The 24,868-nt window shown below is 35.5% G+C and overlaps 1 protein-coding gene across 7 annotated transcripts in view; it reads left to right on the forward strand.

Annotated features, from left to right (window-relative positions):
- The window catches only part of ZZZ3 (zinc finger ZZ-type containing 3), a 107,863-nt gene that overhangs the window by 26,418 nt on the left and 56,577 nt on the right, over nt 1-24,868 (forward strand). For 5 of the 7 annotated variants that reach the window (XM_078451769.2, XM_060625830.3, XM_078451768.2 and 2 more), the window contains exons 2-4: nt 15,013-15,147; nt 16,747-16,894; nt 21,682-23,237. In XM_078451769.2, coding sequence (XP_078307895.1) covers nt 21,733-23,237 — 1,505 coding nt within the window. In that variant the 5' untranslated portion in view covers nt 15,013-15,147; nt 16,747-16,894; nt 21,682-21,732. Of the gene's footprint in view, nt 1-15,012; nt 15,148-16,746; nt 16,895-17,844; nt 17,944-21,681; nt 23,238-24,868 lie in introns of all 7 variants that reach the window. The other 2 variants (XM_078451765.2, XM_078451767.2) reach the window with 2 other exon arrangements.

Below are 24,868 nucleotides of genomic sequence, written 5' to 3' on the forward strand. Positions count from 1 at the left end.
ACTATGAGATCATGACCTGAGCTGAAACTAGGAGTGAGACACTTAACACCCTGAGCCATCCAAGTGCTCCCATGTGTATGTATTTCTATTGGATATATACCTAGGATTGAAATGGTTGGGTCAGACAGTGTGTATTTATTAAGCTGTAGATGTTGCCAAACGGTTTTCCAAAGTGGTTGCATCAATTTACAGTAGCATATCAGAGTTCTGGTTGTTCCACATTCTTGTCAATACTTGGTTTTGTCTTTTTTTAAAAATCTTGATCACTGTGATTTTGATTTCTGTTTCCTTGATGACTAATAAAGTAGAATGTTATTTCATGTTGATTGGCTAATTGAATCTCTTTTGTGTGTGTGAAATGCCTGGTCAAGGCAATACTCCATTTAAAAAATATTAGGTTGTGGGGCGCCTGGGTGGCTCGGTCGGTTAAGCATCCAACTTCGGCTCAGGTCATGATCTCGTGGTCCGTGAGTTCGAGCCCCGCGTCGGGCTCTGTGCTGATAGCTCAGAGCCTGGAGCCTGTTTCAGATTCTGTGTCTCCCTCTCTCTGACCCTCCCCCGTTCATGCTCTGTCTCTCTCTGTCTCAAAAATAAAATTAGAAAAACGTTAAAAAAAAAAAATTAAAAAATATTAGGTTGTCTAATTCCTATTGGTGTATAGGAATTTTAAAAATATATTTTGGTCACGAATCCTTTCTTTGATCAAAATATGCGCTGCAAATATTTTTTCTCACTCTGGGGGTTACCTTTACATCCTCTTAATGGTGTATTTATTTATTTTTCGTTTTGAGAGAGAGGGAGAGGGAGAGAGAGAGAGAGAGAGAGAGCGAGAGCGAGCATGAGCAGGGGAGGGGCAGAGAAAGAGGGAGACACAGAATCTGAGCGGGCTCCAAGCTGTGAGCTGTCAGCACAGAGCCCAATGTGAGGCTTGAACTCACAAACCGAGATCGTGACCTGAGCCAAAGTCTGCTGCTTAACCGACTGAGCCACCCAGGTGCCCCTCTTAATGGTGTCTTTTACTGAACAGAGGTTCTGAATTAAAATATCCAATTGATACATTTTTTTTAAATACTATTTTTTGGGAATGGTTTACGAAAATCTTTGCCTACTTCAAGATCATCAAGGATGTTTTCTTATTTTTTTTTGCTAAAAAGTAAAATTTTGGTAGGTGCTTGGGTAGCTCAGTCAGTTAAGCGTCAGGCTCTTAATTTCGGAACAGGTCATGATCTCACGGTTTATGGGACCCAGCCCTGTGTCAAGCCCTGCACTGACAGCACGGAGCCTGCTTGGGATTCTCTCTTTCACTTTGTCTCTCTAATAAACATTTAAAGTAAAGTTTTTTACTCTGCACATTTAGATCCATTGTGTGAATTGATTTTTATGTGTGGCATGAGGTAGTAGTCAAAACATGTTATTCCATATGGATATCCAGTTGACCCATTATAATCTGTTGAAATAACTTCTTTCTCCACTGTACTGTAGTTTCACCTTTGTCATAAGTCAGATGGCCATATTTGCTCATACCTCTGTTAGTTAAAGGTAAAAAGATGAGGAGCGGCACCTGGGTTGCTCACCTCAGGTTGTGATCTCCAGATCCTGAGATCAAGCCCTGCATAGGGCTCTGTGCTGAGTGTGAAGCCTGCTTGGGATTCTCTGTCTCCCTCTCTCTGTCCTTCCCCGGCACTTGCTCTCTCTCTCTCTCTCTCTCTCTCCCTCCCTCTCTCTCTCCCTCTCAAAATAATTAAATAAACTTTAAAATATTACTAAAATAAAGGTAGACTTGTTCCTTTTAAACATTTAAAAATATTGTGATGACTAAAATTCAAAGTAAAGATAATTCCAGAAGAAAAAATTTTGATCTTAAAAAATCTTTGCCCACGTTGTGTCAGTATTATATATTTAATAATAACTGTTTAATTACTTGCTTTTCATAAGTTTTCTATTCTAGGAGATAAATAAATACAGTGATGGGTACTTTCGGTATCAAGCCTTAGGCACTGCCGGTGTTTAGGCCTCACACCTCTCCATAGATGGATATCTTTTCCTTCTTTTAAATTTTTTTTTTTTTTCAACGTTTTTTATTTATTTTTGGGACAGAGAGAGACAGAGCATGAACGGGGGAGGGGCAGAGAGAGAGGGAGACAAAGAATCGGAAACAGGCTCCAGGCTCCGAGCCATCAGCCCAGAGCCTGATGCGGGGCTCGAACCCACGGACCGCGAGATCGTGACCTGGCTGAAGTCGGACGCTTAACCTAAGACTGCGCCACCCAGGCGCCCCGGATATCTTTTCCTTCTTAAAAAATTTTTTTTTAATCTTTATTTAGTTTTGAGAGAGAGAGAGTGTGGAGGAGGGGCAGAGAGAGAGGGAGTCACAGATCCAGAGGAGGCTCCTGGGTCTGAGCTGTCTGCACAGAGCCCAACACGGGGCTCAAACTCATGAACAGTGAGATCATGACCTGAGCCAAAGTCAGAGGCTTAACTGACTGAGCCACCAGGCCACCCACTTTTCCCTCTTTATCAACACAGAGAGGGAATGACTTGGTAGGAGAGACTGAATGACTTACAGAGAAGTATAAAACTCTTCTCTAGTTCTGTGTTAAATAATATGATTCATCAAGCAAGAAACCTACTACAGAAAACAATAATAGATCTGTCAAGATATCTTCCTTTGATTAGCACGGGGTTCTCACATATTTTGTAGAAGTATTCTAAAGTTGTTATGGATATTCTCAAGTAAATCTTAACTTCTGGAAAACATACTGTTAACTGCCATTTGGAGGAAGTATTAGCTTAAGGTCATGTATCATTTGTTTTCTAGACATAACCTATCTTATTTTCTCCTGGAAGAAGTTCTTTTTTCACAGTTTTATCATAGTGCAGAGAGCTAACAGAATCTCATGGATTGAACCCTGGTTTAAGCAGTAAGACCTAGGTTCCAGTTCTGACTCCATTAATTGTGTGATCATAGGTGTTCCTTGAGTTTGTTGCCACATATAGGAAATGAAGATGATGCCTAGCCTAGTTTTGAAGTTATTGTGAAGGTATAATAAGAAAGTTCTTTTGTTATTGTAAAACACGGTATCAGTAGAGTGGTTAAGACTGTTCTGCCACTTGATTAGCTGTGTAATGTTGGGTGAAGTATTTAACTTTTAAGCCTCAGTTTTCTCATCTGTAAAATGGTAATAATGATAGTACTTGCTTCCATAGGTTTTTGAGAGTTTTAAATGAGGTAATGCAAATAAAGTATAGTGCCTGGCCTAGTGGACATAATAAATGTTAACAATTACAGTTATATACATTTACTGGTTATGCACTATATGTTGCGGGTACTTTATATAAATTCTTTTATTTAATTCTCAGGACAGTTCTGTGTGGTTGGAATGCTTTTTTCCCATTTCACAGATGAGGACTGAATATCATAGGTTAATCACTCAAGGTAACCAGTAAGTTGTTTAGTTGGATGGGAATCTAAAACTTGTGTCTTTTTCCCTCAGTATACCAGGTTGCCTTTCATGTATATGCTGTAGGTGCATCAACAACACTATATAGACAAATCACCTTTGATTCACGTTTACAGAGTTTTTCGAAGACTGAGTTTTGTGGATAATCCACTGTTTTCACAAATCTTCTTTCCCAGTCTTCCTAGGTTTCTTTAATTTGCTCAATAGGCCAGAACTGCTGCTACAAAAATAAACATGCTTTGTTGATATATAATTAAGAACAGTTAATGGTTTGTTTACAAACCACTAGACTCCTTGAGTCTGGCTGTGTTAGCTATTACAGAGTGACTTTAGATTGCACCTCTCGAAAGGGAAAAATACTCTGAATTTATTATTTGTAAGAAGCTTACTTTAAGGTGAAGTGCAGAACTGTAATGACTTTATAGCTGAGAGAAAAAAGGTCATAAGATCCAGAAATGAACAAGTACCTAGCCTTAAGTATTTCTGGGTGAAGTTTCTTGATGTTGAGTCTGAGAAAGTAAGAAATAGTCATTATATTCAAAGGAAATCTGGAGTACTATACTGAGATTTTCTCCCCCCCCCTTTTTTAAAATGAAGTCCATTTTTTGAACTTGGAAAACTAGTAAGAGACCTTTAAATTGTTCTTAGTCAAGGTATCTCCTATATAATTTCCTTTCACAGTTATCAAATGGGTACCACTGAAATGAACTCTTTCACTTGTTGCTATATATATATATATATATATATATATATATATATATATATATATACACACACACACACACACACACACACAAAGTCTTTTTAGAGAAAGCGTTTCATTTTAGTTTATTTTTAATTTTTATTTATTTTTTAATGTTTATTTTTGAGAGAGAAGAGTGCAAGTGGTGGAGGGGCACAGAGAGAGGGACAGAGGATTAGAAGCAGGCTCTGTGCTGACAGCAGAGAGCCCAGTGAGGGGCTCCCACTCATGAACTATGAGATCATGACCTGAGCCAAAGTTGGATGCTTAACTTACCAAGCCACCCAGGCACCCCTATGTGTTTATTTAAAATCCATTAAAAAAATTTTTTTTTCACGTTTATTTATTTTTGAGAGACAGAGACAGAGCACGAGCAGGGGAGGGGCAGAGAGAGAGGGAGACAGAGAATCTGAAGCAGGCTCCAGGCTCTGACCTGTCAGCACAGAACCTGACACGGGGCTCAAATTCACAAACTGTGAGATCATGACCTGAGCTGAAGTTAGTTGGATGCTTAACCAACTGAGCCGCCCAGGCGCCCCTTAAAATCCATTTTTATTTTTTTATTATTTATTTATTTATTTTAAATATTTAACGTTTATTTATTTTTGAGACAGAGAGAGAGCATGAATGGGGGAGGGGCAGAGAGAGAGAGAGACACACACACAGAATCGGAAGCAGGCTCCAGGCTCTGAGCCTTCAGCCCAGAGCCCGACGCGGGGCTCAAACTCACGGACCGTGAGATCGTGACCTGAGCTGAAGTCGGACGCTTAACCGACTGAGCCACCCAGGCGCCCCTTAAAATCCATTTTTAAAAGACAGTTTTCATGTAAATGTTTGTGTATTTGGGACTAAAAGATTTTCTATTGACAAGTCATCTGTGAAGTTGAATTTATAAATTAATGGGAAAATAATATAGCATTTATGAATTTTATCAACACCTGGGAATTTATCTTCTATGTGGAGTTAGACACAGGTGTTTATGAAAAATAATTTGTTGTGTGTTTGTAGTTCACAGGAACACTGTCTTTCAAACTTTAATTCTTCTAACTTTATTGTTTTTGTTGTATGTGGGTATAATCCATATAAATTCTTTACTTTAGACTTTGACTTTTTTGCCTAGCCTCAATTAAAATATTAAAAGAAATTTTTTTTAATGTTTATTTATTTTTGAGAGAAATAGAGTGCAAGCAGGGGCAGAGCAGAGAGAGGGAGAAACAAACTGAACCAAACTCCACGTTCTGAGCTGTCAGTACAGAGCCCGACTGTACTGGGACTCAAACTAACTAACTGTGCGATATGACCTGAGCTGAAGTTGGATGCTTAACCAACTGAGCCACCCAGGCACCCCATCTCTCTTTTCCTTTCTTTCCTTTTTCAGGACTGTATGGTTAAGCATCCCACTCTTGATTTTGGCTCAGGTCACAATCCCATGGTTCGTGGGATTGAGCCCCGTGTCAGACTCTGTGCTGGCATCACGGAGCCTGCTTGGAATTCTCTCTCTCTGTCTCTCTCTCTTTCTCTCTCTCCCCCCTCCCCATTTCTCTACTCCTCACCCGCTCCTGCTATCTCTTTCTCTCAAAATAAATAAATAAACTTAAAAAAAAAAAAAAAAAAAAAGGAAGCTAAGGTTTTAACCTGTATTCCTGAAAAGGTGTTTTTATTTTTTAGGTATATTTTGGAATAACTATATTGACGAGTAATTTACTGCACGATAATTTAAAATATGCAATTTGATATGTTTTCATATATGTATATACTGTGCAGCCATCACCACAATCAAGGTAATGAACATAGCCATCTCTCCTCAAAGTTTCTTCTTGCCTTTTTGTAATCTCTTCCTTTTGTTTTTCCTCCCCCACCCTTACTTGACCCAGGCAACCACAGTGATCCATCCTCTTTTTGTCACTATAGGTGTGGAGGTGGATTGTTGTCAAATGCCTTTTTCTGTATTTGCATTGGAGATCTTACGGTTTTCTTTTTTAGTCTGTTAATAGAGTGAACTATATTGAATCAACCATATATACATATAAACCACTCTTATGTTTTGGAGCTAAACATCATTTGATCGTGATGTATTATCCTTTCATACAGGCCTACCTCAGTGAACACTTCAATAAAGTACATATCTCAATAAAGCAAGTCAAATGAATTTTTTGTTTTCCATTGTATATAAAAGTTATATTTATACTATACTGTAGTATATTAATTGTGTAATGGCATTATGTCTACAAAAACAATGTATATGCCTTAATTTAAAAATGCTTTGTTAAAAAATGCTACCCATTACCTGAGCTTTCAGTGAGTGATAATCACTTATTACACATCATTCTAACATAGAATGTAATAAAAAAGTTGGAAATACTGGGAGAATTACCAAAATATGACACAGAGACAGAAAATGAGCAAATGCTGTTGGGAAAATGGCATCAATAAATTTGTTTGAGTCAGAGTGGCTACATACCTTCAATTTGTAAAAATGTAGTATCTACGTAGCACAGTAAAGCCAAGTGCAGTACTATGAGATATGCCTGTGTGTTGTTGGAATCAAAAAAATTTGTTTAGAATTTTGCATCTGTGTTCGTGAGGAGTATGGGTTTATAGTTGTGTTTTCTTGTGTTGTTTGTGTCTGGCTTTGATATCAGAGTAATGCTGGCCTCATAGAGTGAGTTGAGAAAGTATTCTTGTTCAATTTTCTTGAAGAGTTTCAGTAGATTGGTATTTCTTCCTTAAATGCGTAATATGTAGTATAGTCAGAATTCACCAGTGAAGCCCCCAAGGCCTTGTGTTTTACTTGTTAGTAAGTTTTTAACTGCAGTTTCTTTAGATATATTTAATGTATCCATTTCTCTTTGGGTAAGCTTTGGAAGTTTCTGAACTTTCAAGGAATTTGTCCATTTCATCTAACTTATTTACTTTGTTGACATGAAGTGATTTATAATCTCTTTTAAAAATTGATATGGCATAAAAATTGAGATATAATAAAATCCACCCTTATTTTAAAGTGTACAATTCAGTGATTTTTAGTATATTCACAAAGTTGTGCAACCATTACCAGTATCTAATTGCAGAATACCTTTTTATTTTTAATGTTTGTTTTTGAGAGAGAGAGCACAAGCAGGGGTAGGGGTAGAGAGAGAGAGGGAGACATAGAATTCAAAGCAGGCTCTAGGCTCTAGGCTCTGAGATGTCAGCACAGAGCCTGACATGGGCTTGAACCCATGAACTGTGATATCATGACCTGAGCCGAAGTCAGATACTTAACCAACTGAGCCACCCAGGCGCCCCCAGAATACTTTTATCATTCTAAAAAGAAACGGCTACCTGGGTGGCTCAGTCGGTTAGGCATCAGCGTTCACCCAAAGTGATGATCTTGCCGGTCCTGAGTTCGAGCCTTGCGTAAGCCTCTGTGCTGACAGCTCAGAGCCTAGAGCCTGCTTCAGACTCTCTGTCTCCCTCTCTCTCTCTGCTCCTCCCCCACTCACACTCTGTGTCTTTCTCTTTAAAATAAATAAACATTAAAAAAAAATAAAAAGAAACATTATACCCATTAGCAATCACTTTCAACCATTTCCTCCCACCTCCAGTCTCTGCAGAGTCACTAATCTCCTTTTTGTCTCTATGAATTTGTCTGTTCTAGATGTTTTATATCCGTGGAATCATACAGTATGAGACCTTTTGTGACTGCCTTTTTTTGCTTAGCATAATAATGTTTTTACGATTTATCCATGTGATAGCATGTATCAGCACCTCACCCCTTTTTATGGCTGAAAAATATGCCGTTGTAGACTAAAATTTTTTTTTATCATTCAGCATTTTATGGACATTTCAGTTACTTCCACTTTTTGCCTATTATGAGTAATGCTGCTGTGAACATTTGGGAACAAGTTTTTGTGTGAAACCTGTATCCTTTTTCTTGCCTTTGTATCCAGGAGTGTAATTCCTGGGTCGTAGGGTAATTCTATGTTTAACTTACTGAGGAACTGCCGAACTTTTCCAAAGCAGCTAGCTGCACCATTTTGTATTCCTGCTACCAGTTTTATGTTATGCCACATTCTTGCCAACACTTGTGTTATCCATCTTTTTATTACCTTTATTTTAATGGGTATGAAGTGGTATCTCATTGTGGTTCTTACTTGTATTTCCCTGATGGCTACTGATGTTCAGCATCTTTTTATGTTCTTATTGGCTATTTGTACATCTTCTTTGCAGAAATACCTGTTCAAGTCCATTGCCAATTTTTAAATTAGATTGTCTTTTCGTTATGTTGTAAAGGTAGAATTTTATAGACCAGTGATTTGCAAATACTTTTTTCTCATCGTTTGGGTTGTCTTTTCATGATCTTGATGGAGTTCTTAGAAGCATAAAATGGTTTGATTTTGAGGATTCTAGCTTATCTGTATTTTTTTTTACTTTTGATTTTAAATTTTTAATTGTAGAATATACATAACATAAAATCGACCATTTTAATCATTTAAAAAAAACGTTTATTTATTTATTTTGATAGAGCGTGATCAGGGGAGGGGCAGAGGTGAGAATCCCAAGCAGGCTTTTCACTATCAGAGCAGAGCCTGATGCAGGGCTCAACCTCATGTACTGTGAGATCATGACCTGAGTCAAAATCAAGAGTCAGATGCCCGACTGAGTCACCAGAGGCACTCTTAACCATTTTTGAGTGTACAGTTTAGTGGCATTAAGTATATTCATGTTGTTGGACAAGCCATTACCACCATTAATCTCCAGAACTTTTTTCATTTTGCAAACTATAACTCTGTACCCATTACACAATAACTCCAGTTTCCCCCTTTTCCTAGTCCCTGGTAACCACCATTCTGTTTTCTCTCTCTATGAATTTGACTACTCGAGGCACCTCATTTATAGGTAGAATCATACAGTTATTTGTTCTGGGTTGCTTTATGCTTTTACTGTCAAATGTAAAAAAACTTTTATCCAGGGTCATAAGATTTATACCTATGTTTTCTTCTAAGAATGTTATTTTGGCTTCTACATATAGGTCTTTGATTCTTTTCGAGTTAATTTTTATGTATCACATAAAGTAGAGGTCTAACTTCTTTTGCATGTGGATATCCAGTTGTTTCAGCACCATTTGTTGGAACGATTATTCTTTACCCATTGATTTGTCTTGGTACCCTTGTTAAAATAAATATCTTTTAAGTATAGAATCTATAGTAATATTACTAATTTCTTATCTAAAAATTGGTGATTTGTATTTATTTTTACCTAGTCAGTCTGGCTAGAGATTTATTAGATTTGTTGATTTTTCTTAAAGAACCAGCTTTTGGTGGGGCGGTGGGGTTCCTGACTGGCTCAGTTGGTAGAGCATGTGACTCTTGATTTCAGGGTTGTGAGTTCAAGCTCCATGTTGAGTGTAGAGCCTACTTTAAAAAACAAAACAAAATTAAAAAAAAAAAAACTCCGTTTCTTGAAAAAGAAAAAACAAAGGACCACCTTTTGAGGTATAAATTTTTCTGCTTTCTTTTATGTTGGTTATTATTTATTTATTTATTTATTTATTTTTGCCTTTTCTTTATTATTTCTTGTTTTTATATGATTATATTTTCTTTTTCCAGTTTCTTAAGGCAGAGGCTTGATGTCATTGAGTCGAGACCTTTTGTCTTTACTAATGTATGCTTACTGCTGTAAATTGTCCTGTAAGTACTGCTTTTGCTGTATCTAACAGATTCTATTTTTTTATTTTTTTAATGTTTGTTTATTTTTAAAGGAGAGAGACAGCAAGCATGAGTAGGGAAAGAGCAGAGAGAGCAGGAGATACAGAATCCGAAGCAGGCTCCAGGCTCTGAGCTGTCAGCACAGAGCCTGACGCAGGGCTTGAACTCACAAACTGTGAGATCATGACCTGAGCCGAAGTCGGATGCTCAACCAACTGAGCCACCCAGGCGTCCCCTCACAGATTTTAATATGTTGTAGTTTTGTTTTCATTTAGTTCTATAATTCTCTAATTACTCTTTTGACTTTTTTTTTCTTTGACTTTTATGGGTTATTTGAGATATTTGGGGATTTTTGAGATATGTTTTTATTACTCATTTCTAATTTAATTCCTTTGTAGTCAAATTATGTGTTTTGAATCCCATAAAATTTATTATTCTTTCCAAATAACTTTTTTCAAATAATTTAAAACTACTTTTAAACTGTTTTTAGACTATTTACAATTGAAGGGTTACTATAAAGTGACTCTTGATATAGGTAAGTTTAAACCTGCTACTTCCTTCCTATTTGTTTTTTGTTTCTTCTACATGTTCTTTATTCCCTTTTTCCTTTTGTTCTGCCGTATTTTGGATTTTTAAAAAATTATTTTATTTCCTTTGTTGGCCTATTAACTATCACATGTGTTTCATTTTGTTTTTCTTTTATTTATTTTTTTCGAAGTTTATTTATTTTGAGAGACCAAGAGTGCAGGCAGGGAAGGGGCAGAGAGAGGGAGAGGGAAAATTCCAAGTAGTCTCTGTGCTGTGTCACAGTGCCTGACACGGGCTCTATCCAATGAACTGTGAAATCATGGCCTAAGCGAAAATCAAGAGTTGGACGCTTGACTGAGACACCCAGGTGCCCAGTTTCTGTTTTTTTTTTTTTTTTTTAAATGGTTGCTTTAAGTTTTATAGTATACATCTTTAATTTATCACATGCATCTTGACATGTGGTATTATACCACTTCACATGTAGTATTAGAGTCTCTTGGGTCTTGTGCTACTACAGTTTACTTCCATTTATGTTCTAAATTTCGCAATGTATTGGTATCATTTTTGGTTGAAACAGTCAATTTTCTTTTAAAGAGATTTAAAAACTAAGGGGAAAAATCTTTATATTTAGTCTCATTTACCATTTCTTGTGCTTTTCATTCCTTTGGATAGATCCAGACTGCCACCTATTACCTTTTTCCTTCTGTAACTTCCTTTAACATTTCCTATAGTGCGTGTCTGTTGGTGATGGATTCTTTTTAACATTTACAATTTGAGATCATCTTTACTTCATCTTAGTTTTTGAAAGATATTTTCTCTGACAGTTGAATTCTTAGTTGATAGTTTTTTTCAATACTTTAAAGATTAAATTTCACCTCTTTAACCTCTTTGATCTTTAGGTTTATAATTTCCGTGAGATTTGTAAAGTTTTGGGACATTATTTTTTCAGACTCTTTCCTACTTCTTTTGGGTGCTCCACTTATCCATATACTGAGATGCTTGATATCCTACAGCTTATTTATGCTTTTTTTTCAGTCTTGTGTTCCTGTTTTGTATAGTGTCTGTTGCTAGGTCTTCCTGTTCATTGACATTTTCTTTGCAGTGTCTAATCTGCTGTTAATCCCAAACAGCATTTTTTATTACTAGAACAATCAAATTTTTATTTTTTTATTAAAAAAAAAGTGTATTTACTTATTTTGAGAGACAGAGTGTGTACATGTGTGCCAGCCAGGGAAGGGGAGAGAGAGAATCTCAAACAAGCTCCATGCTGTCAGCATGGAGTCCGACATGGGGCTTGATCTGACAAACCACAAGATCATGACCTGAGCAGAAAATAAGAGTCAGCTGTTCAACTGACCACTCAACCAACTGAGCCGCCCAGGCACCCCTTCATCTGCTTTTTTGAATGTATGAACTACGTTTATGATAAGTGATTTAATGTTCTTGTCTGGTAAATCATGTATGGATCATTTTCTGTTGATTGATTTTTGGCATTATGAGTGGTATTTTCCTTCTTTGCATGTCTTCTAATTTTTTTTTAATGTTTATTTTGAGAGAGAGAGGGTGCGCATGAGTGTGAGCAGGAGAGGGGGAAGAGAGAATTCCAAGCAGGCTCCACATTGACAGTGCATAGCCTGACACAGGTCTCGAACTCATGAACTAACTGTGAGATGATGACCTGAGCTGAGATCAAGAGTCAGATTCTTAACCGAGTGAACTACCTACCTAGGCGCTACCCCTCCCCCCTTTTTAAGATTTTATTTTTAAGTAATCTTTATACCCCAGATGGGGCTTGAACCCACAACCCCAAGATCAAGGTCCAGAAATTCCTTAGGTGTTTGAAAACCAATAAGCTAAAGCACTTCACAGGCGTAATCTCTTCTGAACTTCACAGTAAGCCTGAGAAATACACTACTCCTGTTTTATAGATGAGGAAATGAAGCAAAGAAGAGTGAAGTGGCTTACTCATGGTCCGATAGTTGTTAGTTATATTTGATGATAAGGAATCATGTTTCTGTCTCCTATCAGACCTGATGCTTCTGTTACCTCTCTGTTGACTATGAAATAGGCTTATCTCTAAAGTCTGTTAAACATACCCAAAAACACTGAATCTGTGGTTCCAAACAACTTAGGGATCCAGAAAAGTGTGCTTTTCTTTGTTTATACTTTGCACCAAATATTCGATTTAGCTCTCTATAGCAACTGACTGTGATAAGCTAAATTGTCTAGCAAAGGTGTTTCTGTCCCAGACCATTATCTTAATCCTTTGAATGTCCTTGTTTGTTTCTTTTAAAATCATTTAAAGACCTGGAATAGTGCACAATTTAATATTTTCATTTATAACAACTGAAGAATTTTAATATTTTCATTTATAACAACTGTACTAATATGAGTCCATAGTGTAACTTCTGTTTTGAATTTTTTCCAAGTTTTATAAAACTAAAAAATATTTTCAGTGTCTTATAATTTAGGTTGCATTTAGCTCTCAGACTTCACAGTTTTGTAGTAAGTTGTGTAGCTCATAACTTTGTTTAATCAGAACTGGTAATATTTGCTAGTGAGATTTTCTGTAGTCTTTTGAAGTGATTTCATATGTGCCATGAATCTTAGATCCTGCAATCTATTTAACACAGTAGTACCAGTGTTAGACTACAAATACTAGGAAAAGTAATTCTTTTCAGTCAAGATTGGTTTTGGATTTACTTTTGGAATTCTTGAATAGTCAATTGATTTTATTAGTATGTGAAAACAAGCAAAGCTCTGTAGCCAGGAATAAATAAGAAGGCCTTAGGAATAGGATTTAAATGGTTTGTTTTCCATTTTGGATGCTTTTAAAAGACAAAATAGCTAAGTTTTTCAAACTTCTGGAAGTTACTATAGTTAAATAATTCAAACAAAAAATGGTCACAAATCAAACTAGTTTATCTGCTACATTTGAAATGCTATAGTGAATGAGAGAATGCAATGTAGGGAATATAAGAAGTTTGGCTAATTTAATTTGCTTGTTATAAAAGACTTCATAGCAACTTTTAAATTTGGGAATACTTGGATCTGTGTTAATTTTTTTTATGACATTGTTTATCATTTGTAAACAAATGAATAAACTCGTTTTAAGTGCTTGATATCAGTTTCTTAATCACTATTTACTCTTTCTCTGTTTTCATTGAAACATAATTGATATAACATATTAATTTCTACTCTATTGTAATCAAACTTTTTACTGATAAGATCTGGCAGGTTGACAGATCAATTTTATCCATAAAACAGGTATAAGGCTATCTGCATTTTCTGTATAGATTAAAAAAAAATTTTTTTTTAATGTTTATTTTTGAGAGCTAGAGAGAGCCCAAGTTGGGGAGGGGCAGAGAGAGAGGGAGACACAGAATCCGAAGCAGGCTCCAGGCTCTGAGCTGTCAGCACAGAGCCTGATGAGGGGCTGGAACTCACAGACCACGAGATGGTGACCTGAGTCAAAGTCGGACACTTTTAGCCGACTGAGCCACCCAGGTGCCCGTCTGTGTAGATTTTTGCTCTTTCTTTTTATTACATAAGAATTTGGAATGGCACACAATGGTAAATCATTTAAGAATGATATTCATAGGTTTATTTCTATGATATATATGAATGAGTTTTTTGTAGCTCATGTTTTTCTTTTAATAAACTGGTTGAAATGATTTAAAGTTTTACATAATGCTTTTTGTCATGATTATAAACACATTGGTGTGTTTCTCAGAGTTGTAATCTATAAGTCTTATGTTTTTAAGAAGCTTACTTTTAGGGAATGTTTGGATAGCTTCATCTTGATTTATTTCTTCACTTATTTTGTCACGTGTATTTTCTATTTACTTCCAAAATAATGTTCACAAACTATTCATAGAGGGATAATCTAAACAAGACAAAATCATTACTTTAGAGGATATGGAATGTTTTAAAGTCACATTTAAGAGAAAGTCATGATCTTTTTTACTGCATTCTTTAAAAATATTTTTTTTTAATGTTTATGTATTTTTGAGAGAGAGAGCGTGCACATGAGCCGGTGGGGGCTGGGGGGCGGGGTGCAGAGAGAGAGGGAGACACAGAATCCAAAGCAGGCTCCAGGCTTCAAGCTGTCAGCACAGAGTCCAATGAAGGGCTCTAACCCACAAACCGTGAGATCATGACTTGAGCCAAGTCGAATGCTTAACCAACTCAGCCACCTAGGTGCCCCTATTCCCTAATACTATTATAAAACACATATGAAAAATTCTTTTGTATTAATCCCTGAGCAAATTATAGGCTTCTGGGAAATGAGGTATGTCTTCATTAGTAGTCAGAAAAGGAATCTAAGGAGCTCTTAAATTTGTAAGAATTTTAATTTAGAATTAGATTTTGAAATGTTTTATGTGGGTACTCTGAGAAGCATTTGTAAGATTGTTAGCAACTCATCTTAGTCTATTGAAGATAACACATATTTTGTAGGCTAATATGAGGAATTATTTGTGAAATTGATAGAAAATGCAGTGTGTTGTCTAAGTGTTTGGAAATACCGTTTTTGTCCACAAATCTGTAAACAGGAACACATCCATAGTGACTATATTGTGGTTTCCCTTCACAGATACCAAGTTGTGCTAGTACATCCATATAAATAATTAATACCTGAAGTCTCAATGTAACATGGACATTAACAGTGATGACAAATAAATACAGACGCTTGGGAATCAAATACTAGGCGAAAAACACTTTTAAAAAGGTAAGAAAATAAGTAATCTTAATTAAGGCCAAGTGGGCTTTAGTTAGTAGAAGCCATTGACCAAAATTTCTTTTTCAGTGTATCAGGCTTTTAAGAAACACGTCTGGGTAATCCTGTGTATCTTAATACTGGTAGAACTCAGCTGTAAGTATCAGTTCTTGTGTGAAATGACAGTTGCAGATATCCTTGCCTGGTAAATATCATAACAAAAGAGGTTCCTATAGTGAACACCCAGTCCACAATGGGTAGTAAGGTGGCTTACTAGAACTTTGAATAGAGTGCTAGAATGGGAGTGTCCATGTATACTCAGACACATCTTAAATTGTGCATCCTGCCTCTGATGATTGCCACCCCCACCACATACTTATAGAATGTAATGTTTTGCTATGTTTGTGAAAGGCGTTCAGGTTTGGATATAAAGGAGTTGGCAGTTGGAGTCTTTGTTGTAAGAAGAGTGAATTTTCAAGTCAAGGGTTACTTTTTGTAGGATTGTGTTTGCGCTGTGCACCTTCCTGTTAATTTAGCATATTTCTTAATGCAGTATTAAATGATTTTGTTTAGACATTTTTCCTACCTTGTGTTTTTCAAGAATTTACAGGGCACATTTGGGAGAGGTTGCATCTGTAGATATTAGATGTTAGTACTGATCTCCTAGCTGATTAAAACTGTAATCTTTTTATATTTAGTAGGCAGTAACTCTAGATTACAAGGTTTGTTAACTGTATCAGTTTTAAAATTGTAATCCTTCACTGAAAATAGTGTCACTTTTAGAATATTTATTTTCGTGTTTATAATAAAGGGACAATCTGTCATAAACATTGCTAGTCTTTTTTCTTGTGTTCTTTCTTTTTTCTAAATGGGCACTCATAATAATATTTAGCAAGATTCTCTGAAAAGGATATCATAATACATTATTATAAAGTAAAATTCTTAATTAACCAGCCTGTCCAAGAAATGGAGTGTAATTAGATTAATTAAAATATCTGGCCAACTGGGTACTTACTAAAAGAAAATCCTTACTGTTTTTGTCCTAACTGAAAATCCATAAGCCAAAAATAATAAAGTTTCTCTTTGTAATAGAGTCTTAGGGCACTTAAGTAATCATCAAGGTTACCATATATGGATATTTGAAGACTTAGTTGATTCTTTGGTGTGCATAACTTACATTATTTTTGTTGTTCAGTCCCCAGTTTTTCATATTTGAGGCCAAAGCTTGGGAAGGCCTCTAGAATAAGAGTAATAGATTATATATTCTTAATTATATCTTGTTAAAGGCAGTCTTTGGGTCACCTCAAAAAAATATTGCTGTAGACTCTAGGAAAGAATGGAGTCACATTTTGATGCAAACTAATAATGAGTTGTTATAAGGATTTGGTATATTTCAAGCTCTTTTTGATTTGTTTTTGTTGGTTTTTAAAAATTCTTTTGTGGTTCCTTAGTATCTCTGAGACTATGGAGTTACTAAGAAGTATCAAAGATGTTATTTTGAATAGATACTCTGTTACCTACTATTTCCTCTTATTATAGGTGGGGTAAATCTGTTAGCATAAGTTAATTTGTTTCTTTAATTTTTTTTTTATTATTTTATTTTAACGAAAGGAATTTAGGAGGTTCTAGTATTCTCCATGGCTGAAGCTGAGAGTCTGAAACCCTGATGCTTAAGCTCTATTCTAGATCATAGCTCCAACTCCTTCAGGATATAAGGAAAAGATAATATTTCCACAATGATAGATCTTTGGTTGTTCAGGTAAGTTATTTAGTTTTGCAGTAGTGAAGACAACTATAGTTTTGTTTTGTTTTGTTTTTCTTTTTGGTGGGGATGGTTACTTGTTATATTTCTGTATGTCTGCATGGCAAATTGTATAGTCTGGCTGGCAGTTCATAGGAGTGTGGAGCTATAGGCAATGGGTTAGGGATGAAATATTTTCCCACTCTTCCCGTTAGGGGTATAAACGAAGTGCCTAAGTATGTTGGAACTCTAGAGTATTATACCTATCTTTGACTCCTAGGTATTTTTGATTCAAGGGGCTTTATGAAATTGCTTGATTTCTGTTTCTCACCGGTTTTCTTTTTAAGTATGTATTCATTCAGCTTTCTATCTATGTATCTATCTGTCATCTATATCCATCTCTCTTAATGGGGAAGAAAGAAGAGATCCCTTTGTACGAGGTAGTATATAATAGAATCTATAGTTTCAAAAAGGCAAATATTAAGAACTTTAATTTGAAATCCATAGGTGGGTCCCCGGGTTTCACTCTCCTACTTTTAACTTTATAGTGATAATTGCTCAACTGAAGAAATTTGTCGTAGAATTGTATGACAAGGGTAGTCTGAACCATTACTAAACAATTTGTGTTTATGTTTTAGACAGAAGAATCCTATGGTAACACTGATCAATTGTTCTTGTTTTTGCCTTTCACTTTGGTTTGATATCATGACCAGTTTGGTAAAAATTGTTCAATTAATAAAACTTAATATTGTGATAGTAAATATCAGCTAGAACATTGGTGTTAATGGAGGATTGCCAGTCCCTCAATTCCCAAAATGCACCATACCATACTATTTTGGTAATTATAGTGGAGCAAAAGGTTATATGCATTATTTTTAAATACCTTTTTGAGATTTCTTATAAGTGGGTGATAGAGTAGTATTCCATTAGGTGGACCATTTTAATTTAATGTTTATTATTCCTTTTAGTTCATATTGATGCAGTTTGCAGATGTGATCACAGGGGCTGGACATTTATGATGTGAAACACTGCTGATACTGTTTCAGGATCCTACAGTTAGATTTGAGGTAAAAGTAGATTCAAATTTCGGGGAAGATAGTTCAGCAGCAAATAAATGGGTGAGATGTTAGACGTATAGGTAGGATTTGGGGTTTAATATGAGTAGACAGGCTGAAATTTGGTTGACTGTCCTTGATGTGCTCTCCAATAGGATAAGAGCTTTGAGGGTGGGAGTCAGAGGAAAAGAGTCTGTTTAATTCTGGTGATTGATCATATTCTCTTCCCTCTATTCTAGAAAGTGCCATATTCATTAGTTGGTAGATAAAATATAGGAACTACATTCTAGTTGCTAGATTCAGTTTTGCCATAGGAATATGTTAACTAACAATTTCCCTTAATTCTAAAACAAGAGTGATTGAATTGGGTGCTGGCTAAGATTTTCACCATGTGCCTCCTATTTAGTTAACTAGCAAGGTTATTTTCTGAGATTCTTAGCTTATAAACAAGTCCCTTTCTGTTCCCTTAGTAATTTAATATTTGGCAGGAATACAATTTTGTGCTCCAAACCTGTTCACTGAATTTCTTCAGTAACTCTATATTATATAGCTAAAATGAGGAAAATAACTACTTAAGTCTATAGTACTTTGCTAAACATGGGAAACAATGTTAAGACTTGGTTGAGATGGTCAGGACATTTTTAGTCCCTTTTTGGTAATTGAAATTTGCACTCAACTTACTAGATAACTATAGAAAGTATGTGCCTTTGTATAAGCCTATCCAGAATAGAAAAGATGAAGAAAAAAGTTAGAAGAAAAATTATCAGAGGGAAGAATGCTCAGATTTCATTTAATCTTCAGAATGTTTACCAATTTATTACCTTAAGTGCATACAATATGTTAATTTCAGGCAAGCAATTGAGTCCTACTTTGTACTTCTTTAACCAAAGTGGTCATAGCTTGCTTGCTTGCTTTATTATTTCTAGAATCAAATAAGGACTTTTAAAAGATATATTATAAATAGGTCTAATTTAGTTTGAACCTGATGACTATATGATTTTAGTAGAATACTGTCTGGATGCAGTGGTCTAAGGCAGTGCTTCTCAAATACTAGCAGGCATATAAATCACCTGGGAATCTGATTAATTGGTAGATCTGGGACAGGGTTTGATATTCTGCATTTCCAGCAAGCTTCCAAGAGATGCCCATGATGCTCGTTCTTAGGCCACACTTTGAGTTGTGAGATTTTGAGGTACCAAAACTATCCTTGTTATAAAACAGGTTCGCTTTAAATATGGCTCAATAGCACAGGATTTGAGAACTGTAAATAAAATGGACTTTATTGTAGTTGTTGAATGGAATAAGAATGCTTTTTAGGGATCAGAAGAAACAAAAAGAGGTTTAATCTTTCATATTTATTAGTGTTTTGATCACTGAAATGGTGAAGAAATAAAATAGGCCCTCATTATAGGTGGTGTTTTATAATTATATATATTATGTATACATACATAATACTAATAATATGAAATATTATACATATGTTCTTTACAAGTAACTCTGAGTAATAATAATAGGTTTATTTTATTAATAATGACAGGGCAGCAATTTTGCTTTCATTTGGATTGCTATGGAAAGAAAAGGGCTTAGGAGTGCCTATTATGGGTATCATTTGAGGTTTATATGTCTTTAATTGGCATCACCTTTTAAAAAGTAAAGGTTAACAAATTCTTTTTTTATATAAAATATTACTATTGCCAATATTATTTTTGAATCATAAATCATGAGTGTAATCAAATTTGCGTTAAAGATGTTTGCATTATATTTTGTAAAGTTTAAAAAATTAACTTAAGTTTCTTTTGTGTATTTACATAGGTAATTAATATTTAAAAACTAGTAACCTTCAAATTTCAGAGCTCCAGATTTGGGTGTATAAACAAATAAATTGATTTTAATATTTTTTTTAGTTTGTGCTGTTTTGGAGCATCATTTGAAGTTTAACTTATATTTTTTGTAATTAAAAGTGGATATTTATGGTACATTCAATATTTATTACCTGTGATTTAAAATAGACTGTAATCTTCATGACAAGATTTAAGCAAAAGAGAATTACATATCACGTCCCTCTAATGAATCCCAAAATAGGAGAAGTTTACTATGTGAAATGTATTTCTAAGTTCTGATTGGTGTCCTTTACTTATTCATGCGATGGCTGTATAACTCTCTAGAACAAATTATCATATTCTAATTCCAGAGCTGGTTTTGTGAGTCTTGTAAGATTTTTAAAAACTGTTAATTAAAAATTTAAAAGTATACCTTACTGTGAAACAAAACTAAACTCAATCAGCTTACATATTTTTGGGAAACTTAATACATTTGTCAGCAGTCAGGAACAGGAAGACATTTCCCTTTAATATTTCTTTTTTTTGGTATGTGGTAGCATGTTGCTATGGCTTCTGTAGTTCTTCATAACTGTTCTGCTGTTAGACATTTCTGGTTGAGGCAAAGGAGAGATTGTATTTGATTTGCAGGGGGAGAGGTAGAACGGCATTGGGAGGGTTTGTAGGAGGAGCTATGGGAAGCGTGGAAGGGAGGGGGAAGGGTACTATGCAACTATGTACTACAGCTGTTACTGGCTTCTTTCTGTATCCATCCTACCCCCCCATTTGGAAGTTAAGCAGTGAAGTGGCAAATTATCTTGTGAAAGCTAAACAGAAGAGGAGCAGAAGAATGGATACTTGAAATGTTAACAGTTCCTTTATTCTGCTTTATGGGAGAACCTTTGGAAAATAATAACCACTTAAGAGTTTATCCAGATAGATCAATCAGGGCAGTTTTCAATTTCCCTTGCATTTCTATCTTAGACACACCCAACATCCACATCAGAAAACCAGCTCATTCCCAATATGAGTTAAAACTGTGGCATATACGTATATACAGGAGTTTAAAGAAGGAGAGAATGTGTTGTCCTTATTTCTTAGATGCAGTATTTGCTTTGGGGGGGCTTCTCCTTTTTCTTCTATCCTCTTCAGAATACTTCCTTTCACTTGCTAATTTATGGCTGTACTTCTAGAGACTAGGGAGGTTTGGCTTTCCTCTGTTTTGCTTTTAGCTTATTGCAAGCTAGGATTGTGATATCTGTTCATCTGCTGGTTACAACCGAAAGTTTTTGGATGTCACATAGTTTGTTATCAGAGGATTTGACCTAAAACTCATTTTAATAAGAGTGAATTAAGAAGAGCTGAGCCTACCACTTTACCTCCCAGGAATGTTTTGAGAAAACATAAGAAATGATTGGGATAGTTTTTGTGATTGTTGCTATATAAATTCGTAGGTATTATTTTAATAACCAAGATGAAATCCTGTCTTTGAGGTAACTCTTCTCTGGGCCCTTTGTGCCTTTGTATCTGAAAAGCAGATAAACAGCAAGGCAGGTTAAAGGCATGGTCTCTAGAGCCCTGCTCTGCCACTTCTGTGTATGGTTTTGGATACATTACTTAAACTATACACATACCTCATCCTCTTCCTCATTTGTAAAGTAGGGATGGTAATAGCATCTACCTTAGTTGTTGTGAGACTTAAATGAGTTAATGTATGTAAAGCATATAGAATGATTCCTGGAACATATTAAGTACCATATAATTGTTAGCTGTTATTATTAATATCATTTTTGGAAATGTTAATAAAAGAAATTATATCACGTAATTTATTAATATTGGCTATACTTGGATTTAAAAGTTAATAGCTTTATGCTTTTGTTTTAGGTATATTAACTATTACCTTTTTCTCATTATTTTGTTTACATTTTTGAAGGTTTCCCAATGAGTGGATCATGATGACCGTATTGTAGGGACTTGCCATAGTATGGCTGCTTCCCGATCTACTCGTGTTACAAGATCAACAGTGGGGTTAAACGGCTTGGATGAATCTTTTTGTGGTAGAACTTTAAGGAATCGTAGCATTGCTCACCCTGAAGAAATCTCTTCTCATTCTCAAGTACGATCAAGATCACCAAAGAAGAGACCAGAGCCTGTGCAAATTCAGAAAGGAAATAATAATGGAAGAACTACTGATTTAAAACAGCAAAGTACTCGAGAATCATGGGTAAGCCCTAGGAAAAGAGGACTTTCTTCTTCAGAAAAAGATAACATAGAAAGGCAGGCTGTAGAAAATTGTGAGAGAAGGCAAACAGAACCTGTTTCACCAGTTTTAAAAAGAATTAAGCGTTGTCTTAGATCTGAAGCACCAAACAGTTCAGAAGAAGATTCACCTATAAAATCAGACAAGGAGTCGGTAGAAGAGAGGAATACAGTAGTGGACAATGATGCAGATTTCCAAGGGACTAAACGAGCTTGTCGATGTCTTATACTGGATGATTGTGAGAAAAGGGAAATTAAAAAGGTGAATGTCAGTGAGGAAGGGCCACTTAATTCTACAGTAGTTGAAGAAATCGCAGGCTATTTGGCTGTCAATGGTGTTGATGACAGCGATTCAGCTGTTATAAACTATGACGACTGTCAGCCTGATGGGAACACTAAACAAAATAGCACTGGTTCGTATGTGTTGCAGGAAAAGTCAGTAGCTGAAAATGGGGATTCGGATACCCACACTTCAATGTTCCTTGATAGTAGGAAGGACGACAGTTATATAGACCATAACGTGCCTTGCACAAATTCAGAAGTGCAGGTCAAGTTGGAGGACCACAAAATAGTAACTGCCTGCCTGCCTGTGGAACATGTTAATCAGCTGACTACTGAGCCAGCTACAGGTCCCTTTTCTGAAATTCAGTCATCCTTAAGGGATTCTGAGGAGGAAGTAGATGTGGTGGGAGATAGCAGTGCCTCAAAAGAGCAGTGTAATGAAAACACCAATAACGCCCTGGACACAAGTCTTGAGAGTATGCCAGTCTCTGGAGAACCAGAATCATCTTCTGTTCTAGACTGTGTTTCAGCTCAAATGATGTCTTTATCAGAACCTCAAGAACATCGATATACTCTGAGAACTTCACCACGAAGGGCAGCCCCTACCAGAGGTAGTCCCACTAAAAACAATTCTCCTTGCAGAGAAAATGGACAATTTGAGGAGAATAATCTTAGTCCCAATGAAACAAATGCAACTGTTAGTGATAATAGAAGTGAATCTCCCACAAATCCTGATGAAATTTCTCAGAATGAAAAAGGAATATTTTGTGACTCTGGAAATTATGGGAGTGAAGGACTAAGTAAGCCACCCTCAGAGGCAAGACTTAATATTGGACATTTGCCATCTGCCAAAGAGAGTGCCAATCCACACAATACAGAAGAAGAAGATGATGATCCTGATGTTTATTACTTTGAATCAGATCATGTGGCACTGAAACACAACAAAGAGTATGTGTAAATATGGTAACCATGAATTCTGCTTTGTTTATTATTCCCCACGCTTTCAGTATCTATTCTTAAATGTCTATTCATAGCATTTTTATTATAGCTGAAATTAATGCTTTAGCTTAAATTTTAGGTTTAACATAATGATTATCTCAACTCTTAAAAAAGCTCCAAAAAAAGACTTTAAAACTCAACTTACTACTCTTCTCAATGACAATATGGTTTTCTAGTTTTGATAGTTCATACATCTTAATTAGAAAAGACATGTGGAAGCCATGGTTGATGGTGTTTTTGTTTATTAATAAGTTTTATACCGTTTCAGTTAATTTGTAAAATGGAAACATCTTTACTTATCACAGTACACTTTGATTTATAGTCGCAGAACTTTATGAAGTGTCTAGGCCTTCTAGGCAGTGTAGAAGAATTAACGAGTGCTTAGACATCATATAGATTAAGAGAAATCTGGCAGGCTATAAATCCACTTTTATCTTAGTTGCTTATATCTACTTTCCAATTAAAACTTTTGACTAAAAAATGTACTTTATGCATTACCTTTGACTTGTGATTTGTAGAGTAGATATTACTGTTAATACCATGACAGCTAATTGTATATTGTAATTAGCATATTAGCAAGTTAGTCTGTTGCATAGTTTACATAAAGCATTTGAGACAAATTTTTCCTGACTCTGAATTATAAGGGGAGACTATCTTAAAATACTGTCAGTTCTTAGCCTTTGTTTTGAAGGCAAAGTATTCTGGGTAATAACACAAATAAATTGGAGCTAACTCCGAGTAATCGTGCAAGGAACTGTTGATGAACGGCGAACAGTGCTTACTGTAAACACCATGATCAACAACAGAAAAATCACCTTTTGCCCCTACAAAATATGCTTTTGAATTGCTATCACATTATATAGGCTATGTAAAAATGTTAATTTGAGGAAACTTTGTAATGCTTTTGTTGTGACAATTGCCAGATTCTGGTATGTATCAGATCAAAGTATCAAATCCTGGTTGTGGAACATAATAATTTTTTGCCATACATTATAGATAGGTTGCATTTGTGTATGATAATTTAGTGGCCTTTTAACATAGATTTGTTTTCTGAAAAAATTTTTTTATAAATAGTATTTTAATATTGATTTAATAGAGGTCATTTTATGTGAGTATTTTATTCATTTATTTTTATGGAACTGTTAGCATTTTTATGTATTTGAAATATTTGAAGTCCAATCTGAGAGAAAAACAACTAAGTGAGGTTTTTTCAATTTCAGATAATTTGAGTTCTTACCATTGGTATTATTCATCAGTTTTTAAAACCAGAATTGTTTATCTGGAGGCACAAGGAGGAAGAACATATGTCTTGGGGAAAGACCAAAAACTCAAGAAGTGTGCATTTTTACAAAATATACTCATTAGTTTAATTTTTTGTTTTTTATTGTTTCTTTGGCAAAGAAATGCTCTTTTTAAGGCTTAGCTGGTTTTTTTTTTTTTTTAAGTGTTTTATTTACTTTTGAGAGAGCATGAGTGGGGGAGGTGCAGAGAGAGAGGGGGACAGGATCTGAAGTGAGCTCCGAGCTGACAGCAGCAAGCCCAAGGGGGGCTCGAACTCACGAACTGTGAGATCATTGACC

The sequence above is a fragment of the Panthera onca genome, chromosome C1 (genome assembly GCF_046562875.1).
Source record: "Panthera onca isolate mPanOnc1 chromosome C1, mPanOnc1 haplotype 2, whole genome shotgun sequence".
Lineage (NCBI taxonomy): Eukaryota > Metazoa > Chordata > Mammalia > Carnivora > Felidae > Panthera > Panthera onca.